Consider the following 9,254-nt stretch of genomic DNA (forward strand, 5'->3'; position numbering starts at 1 on the left):
TTGGAATACACACCAAACATATCATTTGTAGGTGAACTTCTGCTTCCCAACTCACTATCGATTACCGTTAAACAATTCCATTCCACGCAGGTGGTTTTGGTGAGCAACCTAGTAAACCATTCTACCTTTGAATAATATTTAAACCCATATCTTCATTACTTCATAGTATTGGTTCACCTAAAATAACCCTCACTTTTAAATGTCGAACTCAAAGCCCTTGTGGCAAAAAATTCTTTCGAATTTGTCCATACAAAAACGAATAAGTTCCATTTTTTTTTTGTATTTGACAATCCTCTAAATACTTTCCCATACTTAATTTGTTAATATTTGGAAACCTATCATCTCATGCCAATTTAAGTCACCGTATATTTTTTTGGAGTTAGCAAAATGTGTTCCATAAATTAGAGATGAAAAAAAAAGAATTGTGAATGAGTAACATTCAAGACAAGTTGACTCTACAGAAATCTCTCTAATCTCTTCTACTCTCACAATATCATTATATACGTGCAGAAATCGAGTAGAATATTTGTGAGTAAACGCGTCTTCTGATGACCCACTTCGTAGTGGTCTTCCATTCGCAAGAAACTTGAATGAAATACAAATCAATTTCCTTCTTTGTTGTAATTTTCTACGAAGGAGTCACGCTTTCAAATCGACGACACCCTCTGATCTTGACGCGAACCACACTAGAGTTCACCCCATCTGCGCCGTCCATTATCTCGCAGCATTGCCTTCGTGGCGCCTGCTCATTCACCCAACATGCAATCTTGTTAGGCATCAATTAGTATTTGGAATACATGAAAGCAAATGTTCTGGAAAGATCACAATGAATGCATTAAAAACAATTTATCTTAAAAAATGTTTTCCATTAATTTAAAATAAATTATGATTCATGTTAATGATAAAGTTAAAGATTAAATCGTTAGTTCCATCTTTGGAGGAATTAATTAATGGTCAAATTTTCCTTATTATTGACCAAATTTTCATTATCTTTTGGTCAAATTTTAGATTAATCAAGATTCATTTTCATAATAAACTGAATGGTTAAGAAAAAGTTATATTCCCCTTTGTGTTTTAATATGTTATAGAGAAAAATACTTTTTAATTAACAATATATTTTTAAATAACTAAGAGGATTAGTGTAGGGGAAAAAATGAGAGATATCATGTATAATCTAAAAACAATTCAGGAATGTGTCTTAACAAAAATAATAATACTCAAAAAATGTTTTTTAGAAATAAAAATAGCATCTTATAATAAAAATACACCCCAAAAAGTATATTTCAAGACATTTTCGTTAAACATATGACCGTACCAAAAAAAAGAAAAAGACAGATAGGCTTGTATCTCATTTTAATAGAATTCTAGTATTCTACCCAAGTAAACAAATCACACCACTATTAGTGGAGCTTTAAAATCAGATCAAGTAGCACGTTTAAGGAGTGTCAAACACGCCCCAGAAAAAGTCACATTCACGTAATCACATACCTTTTTCCACTTGTCCGGCACAAAGCGCGACGCATAAACGTCGACGTATTGAACTTCCAAAGCCCGCGCGTACTCCTCACGCGCGCACTCCTTCCCCGAAGCGTCCACGGTTTTTCTGTACCAAGATCGGGTCATGTCCCCATCCACATTACGAACCCCATCCAGCACATACACGTGCGGCCTCTCGCACGTGTCGACACTGACGGGTCGGGTATTGAATGTGAACGGGCCATCGTGCCAGGTCCGCCACGTGCGGAATGTCTCGAACGCCGTTTCGAGCTCCTTGGAAGTGCGCAGAGAGGGATAGAGCTCCACGCTGTATCCCCACGACACCGAAACGGACCAGTTTCTACGGAGGTCGTAGCAGAAGCTCTTCTGTAGGGTCCGACCCGGATCCATTTTGTACGCCGTTATTAATTTTTTAACGGCGTTAACGCGGGTCGTGTTGGGGAATATGGGGTCCACGTAGTCCAAGTGGTGCAACGATACTAACGGTGCCACCGGGTGTGCCGCTAACAAACCATATGGGTTACCATGTATATCTACCTGTAATATATATATATATATATATATATATAAAAAGTTTTAACAGAATAGCAAAATCACATTTTTATCTCCAATAAGTAAAATAATTTAAATTAAGTAATATATATAATCAGTCAACCCACAATATATTTTTCATTTTGTTGACTAAAGTAATGATTTTATTTCAAATTGATTGCTCCTTCCGTTTCATTCATTCACATTTAAGGTGTTTTTTAATACCCAAATTAAGAAAAATAATTTTTATAAAAAACAATTATAAAAAAAAATAGTTATTTCAAGATAATACTTCCTACATCTCATAATAATTAAGAAAAAATTTATCCCGAAATAATTTCCATTTTATCTTTTAGTATAACATCATTGATAATTTTTTTACTTATATCTTTGTAATATTAATGATAGAAAGAAAAATCAATTAATAAATTAATGATACTTAGGTTAACTGATTTCTTTTGTTTGTTGGTTTTCTAAATCTTTATGAAACAACCTAAGAAGATAATCATGTTGGAACAGATAAAGTAACATTTATTCTCAAAAAAGATAATAGTATTTATTTATTTTTTGGAGCAAAGATAATAGTATTTATAAGAGGTTAATTTTTCAAAAATATCATTACTCTTAATTTCTACAAATAAATCATTAAATATTTCAAGATAAAATTTTTTGAAGAACAAAATAACATTTATATTTCTTTGAAAACTGAAAATGTTAATAAATATAATTTTTAATGTTAAAACAACAATTAATATGAAATAAATGGGGTAGCTTTTTAGCAATAAACTGACGTTTTCAATTAAAACTTCTATTTTGATTTGATCGCTGATAAAGACTATCATTGTACTAATATATTTATTCAAATTCAGAAATACAAATGCAATTTAACCGGATATCTGGTATGTACATATCAGCCCCGGTAAATGGCGATTTGCGCGGCTCCAATTGTTCATTCAATTCAACCTCCCATAGTCCCATTAATCAATTTTAATTGTAATTTTGAAGTCCAAATCATCCCAACTCATAAATTGATTTAAACCATAACAGAAAAAACCCAATTTATTTATTAAAAAAAAAACAGAGAAAAAGAGAGAATATACCTGATGAAAACCCGGTTCTTTGGTGACCTGAACCCCAATCTCACTGATGCAGCTCTGAATTTTCTGATCGGACCCATAAAACTCAGCGTAACGATCAATGCAGCCGTCCAAAATCCTCACCAGTTCCTTCGCCAAAGGGTAACTTATGGCGAACCCGCCACCACCAAACGCCATGGTGTAGAAGTGTATAACATCCTGCTCCACGCTCTCCGAATTCCCTCCAACGTAGTACATTTCGTTGTGATCGTATTTCGACAACACCGTGACGAGGTTGTCGGTAAAGAAAACGGTGTCGTCGTCGCCCATGACGAACCACCGCACGTTCTCCAACCCTAACTCGAAGCTCTCCTTTACAATCCTTGCTATACGAATCGCGGAGCGCGACCCGTACGAGCACGTGTACTTGAACACCGACGTGTCGCCGGAGACTCGGTACGGCGGGGAGGTCTCTGGCCAAGTCGTGTTGTCTGGCGGGTGACTTTCTAACCAGACGAAGCCTCTGGTAGCGCCAGGACGCCACCAGAGTTCAGAGTATTGGCGACGCGTCTGCCACGTAGCAGACGAGCCGCCAATGCCAAACAGGAGGTGGGAGATGTTGGTGGAGGCTTTTTCCTCAGGGGTTTTCTGTTGGAGCATGTATTTCATGGTTGTGTGGTTGTTGTTAGGATAAAAAGGTTGATTGTAGAGAGTGATAAAGAGGGTTATGATTAAGAGCATTGAAACGGCGATACCCGCTTTGAGGAACAAAAGGAGAAGCTCTCTGGGTTTGATGATGGGGAAACGAAGCGTTTTCCATGCGTTATCGAGAGGGTCACGAACTGAGTCCACACCAGAAGACATTTGAGGCGGAATTAAAATTTTGGAGCAATATTAGAAGTAGAAAGGATATATATATAATAATAATAATAATAATAATAATATAATATAATATAATATAATATAATATATTGTATTTGTTGTTGAAGAAGGTAAGTGCATACTTAGTGGAGCCAGTCGTTAGTGGCTTGAACGTTTTCCTTTATTTTAGGTGGCAACGGACGAGATATGTGAGCCTACTCCTCCTATGATCAAAAGTCATAATTAACAATGAGGAAATCCTATCAATTAATATTTGGAAAGTCAAATGAATAATAGCAGAAACTATTTCTGCCTAATTAATCCGCTTTTTTGTTTTTATAAACTTTTATGGAATCAATTTGACCGTCCATTATGTCCAAAAAAAAAAAAACTTTGACCATCCATTCATATACGTAAAACTATCCATACATTTACTTACCTTCACATGACAATAAGTTAGGGCATTCAAAAACATAAAATTAGGATGTGTAAAATATAAAATTTCAAGTTAAATACGTATGATTTTATTAGATTAAAAGGGTGTATTTGTTTACCTTCATTTGTGAATAAGTCTTCCATTTACCTGGTGAGTTGGGGACATTTGTGGTTTTTGACACAAGTAAAACACTACTAAAAAAATAGACTTTTAACATCGATTATTAATTAATATTGAAATCACTGGGTTAAAAGTTTCAACGTTAACATCAGTTTTCCAAAATCGATGTTAAGTAAATTACACAACATCGATTTTGTATAAAATCTATGTTGTATCATAAAAAGAAAAAAATAAAATATTTAGAAGTGCACATTATGAACACCGATGTTGTCAATCAATAATAATATCAATTTTTCAAAAAATCGATGTTGTCATTCAAAAACAACATTGGTTTCTTGCCTACTGAATGCGAATTGTCTTCATTCTCTCTGGTTTCAATGGTCTTTGATGAGTGAAATACTACATGATATAATAAAACACATAAGTTAATAAATTAGTCTAAATAATAACAATTATAAGAAATTGAATTAGTTGTGAAGTAAACAATTACCATTTCCGGGTTATTCTTGAAACCTCCTAAGACTATTGTTGACATCCAATGCACTACATAGTACTCGCACTTTGTGCTTCCTTTTTTTTATTACACTAAATTGAATAGGATATTTAGATATTCAAAGTTAACTGAAGTGTAATAAAATTTAATTTTTAAGACATGAAACATTATTTAAATGACTTACTTTAACTACCATCCATCTAGTAGCAGCCTTGAATTTACTTCCTTGATTGTCGTTGAATCATTTCAAAACACTGATTAAGAGAAACATGCATGTGTATTATACAACACAAAGATTGAAGTCAAATTCTAATCATAAAGTAAATGTATTACAAAATATAACTGACCTGTTAATAATTCATTTCAAGTAGTTGTCGGGCCTATTGTGCAAGGAACAAAACTAGATGACAACATTGTCCTTAGGCAAAATGACGACCAGTTGCCAATGTGCACTGCATTGGACAACATTACGTTATTATAAAGCATACATGATTTAAATTTATTTGTTCAGTTTAACTTACCTATTCAAGTAGGCTCCTAGGTACAATCTCTTTATGAATTATGCATTCATTTCTTAATATAATCTTCTGATTCAAATTGCAATTGGCTAGATCTTTGTATAAGCTAAGGAATCCATACACATTGACATTCCCCACTCGCATAGTTGTCTCAGTCATATGTCTATTGTTGTTAAAATATAGTACATTATGCATAAATATAAAACAATTAGTTAGGTAATATACAATAATGCAAAGTGACTTACAAAATCCACAATTGTATAACAGAGATGCTCAGACATTGACCATTGTGAGCTATTTTAGAAAGATCTTCATGCTTTATGTACAATGGGAAGTTATCATTATACACCCCAAATACGCTAGCATCCCACGACACTTGCAACGACTTCAGGAAAAGCTGCGGAATGGTCAATGTCATCAGGTACAACAAATTAACGTCAGGATTCGACATATCTATTGGTTTCGCTAGTCTCTCAGCTACCTGCAGACCTTGGATGTAACTGGTCTCACATACTCGTCTCAACTTGATCTTGGCGAGTATTCAAACCATCCTTTGTCTTGCCTTGAATGTTAAGAAGTGTGTCAATGACACTATCATAGACATTTTTCTCTACATGCATAATATCAATACAATGCCTAACATCTAGATCAGACAAGTATGGAAGATCAAACAATATCGACCTCTTCTTTCATATGAAAGTTTTACTTTTTTCCTTTTTTTGGGTCTTTCCAAATACACAACAACCCCCTCGTCCCACAACTTTGTCAAGTATTCAATCAAGGGACCGAGATAAACATCAATGTCATTTCCTGGTTGTCTTGGGCCCAATATCATCATGGACAATGTTATGTATTTTTGCTTCACGCACAACCAAGGAGGCAAGTTGTAAATTACTAGCAAAACAGGCCACGAACTGTGTTGGGTACTTAAACTGCCATACAAATTCATTCCATCATTGGCAAGTCCAAGCCTATGATTTCTTGCCTCTTTGCCGAATTTTGGATACAAATTATTAATCTTCTTCCACTGAGAGGAATTAACCAGATGGTGGAGTATTCCATCACAATTTCTCCCATCTTCATGTCATGTAAGGTCTTTTGTGTCATCTACATTAGCAAACAAATGCTTGAACCTTGGAATGATCAAAAGATACCACAACACCTTTGTTGGGAGGCCTTTCTTGGTGCTTTCATCATTGCTACACTCATCATCATCCTTCACTTTGTACTGTGATACCCCACATCTGGGGCAGTTGTGCATTTCTTCAAACTCATTTTTGTACATTATGCAATCATTAGGGCATGCATTAATCTTCTGGTATTCCATACCCATCGGACATTGTATCTTCTTTGCCTGATGGTAACTTTTTGACAAAGTGTTTTCCTCTAGAAGCATATCCTGCGCCACTTGAAGAAGTGAAGTGAAGCTTTTGTCACTCCTCCCATATCTGGCCTTGACATTAACCAGACTTAACACCACTGACAATAGGGTCAAAGATTTCTTGCACCCCGAATACAAAGGCTTCTTATAATCACTTTGCAATGTATCATACATAGGGGCCTGTGCTTGCTGAAAAGATTCTTGTCCAAGATCACAAATCATTTCCTCTAAGTAATCTCCCATTTGTACATCAACCGGTTCAGATTGGGAGTCCCTCTACATGTCTGTCAATTTACCATGCCATATCCATGTCGTATAATTCTTCTTAATCCCATCACACAATAGATGCCCCCGTATGTTGTCAAGTTGTGGTCATCCCTCGTTCAAACAATTTATACAAGGACATAAATATTTTCCATCCTCATCCGGTTGACTTCTTTCAAAGGCGAATTCCAAGAACTGTTCCACACCTTCATCATACAAAGGGCTCATGCAACTTGCATTCATCCAACTTCGATTCATCTAATTATTAACTGTATGATACTCACAAAGTTTTTTGATGCATGGAAATCTCACTTTTTCATTAAAGGTGTGGCCCTATCCCATTCAGGAAGACATATTTTATAGTACATTCATACGTCAAGGTTAAGTATCTTTTCTTAAATTTGACAAAATTTCGGCAGCATTTCGCATTGGTCTCCAAATACATGACATGAAAGTGGTGAGATGAATTCCACAACAATCAAGTATGCACTCAAAGAACAAAGAGAAATGCATTGTACCGCTATTTCATCAAATTTAAGAAAATAAACTTAACCTTAACGATTGAATGTACTATAAAAATATGACTTTTCCCAAACTGTCCAAACGGACAATTCAAGATTCAATACAATGATTAATGCAAACTGTTCGCAAGAATCATTGTATTCAATCTTGTGAATCATGCAGATTTCAGGTTTTGATGATGCCGAAAAAAATTAACTTGATAATGATTGTCATCATAAAAAAGGGGGAGAATGTGAATCATGCTGGTTTTGGTGATGTAAAAAAAAATTTACTTGATAATGATTGTCATCATCAAAAAGGGGGAGAATATGAATGTATGAGTATAGGGTTTTGATGATGCCAAAGTATAATCAAACATTCAAGGTTAAGTATTGCTTCAAGATTAATTCAAGGTCAAGCAAACAAAGATCAAGAAAAAGATAAGGCCTTAAACAATCTCACTGGTTGATTAGTTTTTTGCCTTAAACAAATTGTTTCCAAGAGATCAAAGACACTTGTAATCGATTACCAGTTAGTGTAGTTGATTACCAGAAGACAAGTTTGCAAACAACTTTCAAAGAGGGTTTTGAAATTTTAATTTTGAATCTTTAATCGATTACCAGTAATGACACTTCAAAAAATACTTTGGAAAGTCATGACCCTTCAAAATATAACTGTGTAATCGATTACCAGTGAGAAAATTTCAGAAAAGCTTTTTGAAAAGACACATCTCTTCAAACCATTTTGAAAAGGCACGATGTGCCTATATATATGTGTGTCTGACTTCAAAAAGCAGGAGAAAGATGTTCTAAGATAACTTAATTGTCAAATTCTCTCTCAACAACTATTGGGAAAACATTTGCAAATCTATTGAGAATTCATCTAGGAACTTCAATTTGTATTATCATCTCTAAAAGAGATAAATTCCTCTAGGATCTTCAATTTGTATCATCTACTCTAAAGAAGAGAAATCTTTTTGTTCATCTCAAAAACTCAGTTGTAATCAAGAGACTGATTATTTTTTGGATTGTGAGAATTATACTCAAGAGACTGGTTGTTTCTTGGAGAATATTGAACACAAGGGTGAGGGATCCCAAGGCGTGCTCAAAGTTTGTAAAGGATTTACAGAGATAGTGGAAAATCTCAAGTGGGTTGCTTGAGGACTGGACATAGGCACGGGAAGTGGCTGAACTAGTATAAATAACAAGTGGTATCAGAGCGGGATTCTTGTCTAAAGTTTAAAAACTTCAAGAATAATTATGGCCTCATCTAACTTTCCATTTCTTGAGGGAGATTCTATTAATAGGCCTTTTGTTTTCAATGGTGAGGGTTATCACTATTGGAAAACCCATATGCAGATCTTTATAGAAGCCATAGATTTAAATATATGGGAAGCCATTGAAATTGGTCCCTTCATTCCTACAATGGTAGTGGGAAATACAACTATAGAAAAACTTAGAGAACAATGAGATGAAGATGAAAGAAGAAGGGTTCAATATAATTTAAAAACCAAGAATATAATTTCTTCTGCATTGGGCATGGATGAGTATTTTAGAGTTTCAAATTGTAAAAGTGC

The 9,254-nt window shown here is 34.7% G+C and overlaps 1 protein-coding gene across 1 annotated transcript; it reads right to left on the reverse strand.

Annotated features, from left to right (window-relative positions):
• Nucleotides 1-213: 213 nt before the first annotated feature.
• LOC100813750 (uncharacterized) lies at nt 214-3,984 on the reverse strand. The gene is made up of 3 exons (XM_006602542.4): nt 3,129-3,984; nt 1,489-2,034; nt 214-742 (listed from the first exon to the last, which is right to left on the reverse strand). The coding sequence occupies exons 1-3, from the start codon at nt 3,966-3,968 to the stop codon at nt 629-631; spliced, it is 1,500 nt and encodes a 499-aa protein (XP_006602605.2). The 5' UTR covers nt 3,969-3,984; the 3' UTR covers nt 214-628.
• Nucleotides 3,985-9,254: the final 5,270 nt, after the last annotated feature.

This window comes from Glycine max, chromosome 18, assembly GCF_000004515.6.
Source record: "Glycine max cultivar Williams 82 chromosome 18, Glycine_max_v4.0, whole genome shotgun sequence".
Taxonomy (NCBI): domain Eukaryota; kingdom Viridiplantae; phylum Streptophyta; class Magnoliopsida; order Fabales; family Fabaceae; genus Glycine; species Glycine max.

Excerpts from the sequence above, each read along its gene's own strand:
- LOC100813750 (XM_006602542.4), bottom strand. The coding sequence starts at position 3,968 with ATGTCTTCTGGTGTGGACTCAGTTCGTGACCCTCTCGATAACGCATGG. Across the intron at positions 2,035-3,128 it reads AAGAACCGGGTTTTCATCAG|GTAGATATACATGGTAACCC; the intron begins GTATATTCTCTC and ends TATATATTACAG. Across the intron at positions 743-1,488 it reads TGCCGGACAAGTGGAAAAAG|GCGCCACGAAGGCAATGCTG; the intron begins GTATGTGATTAC and ends GTGAATGAGCAG.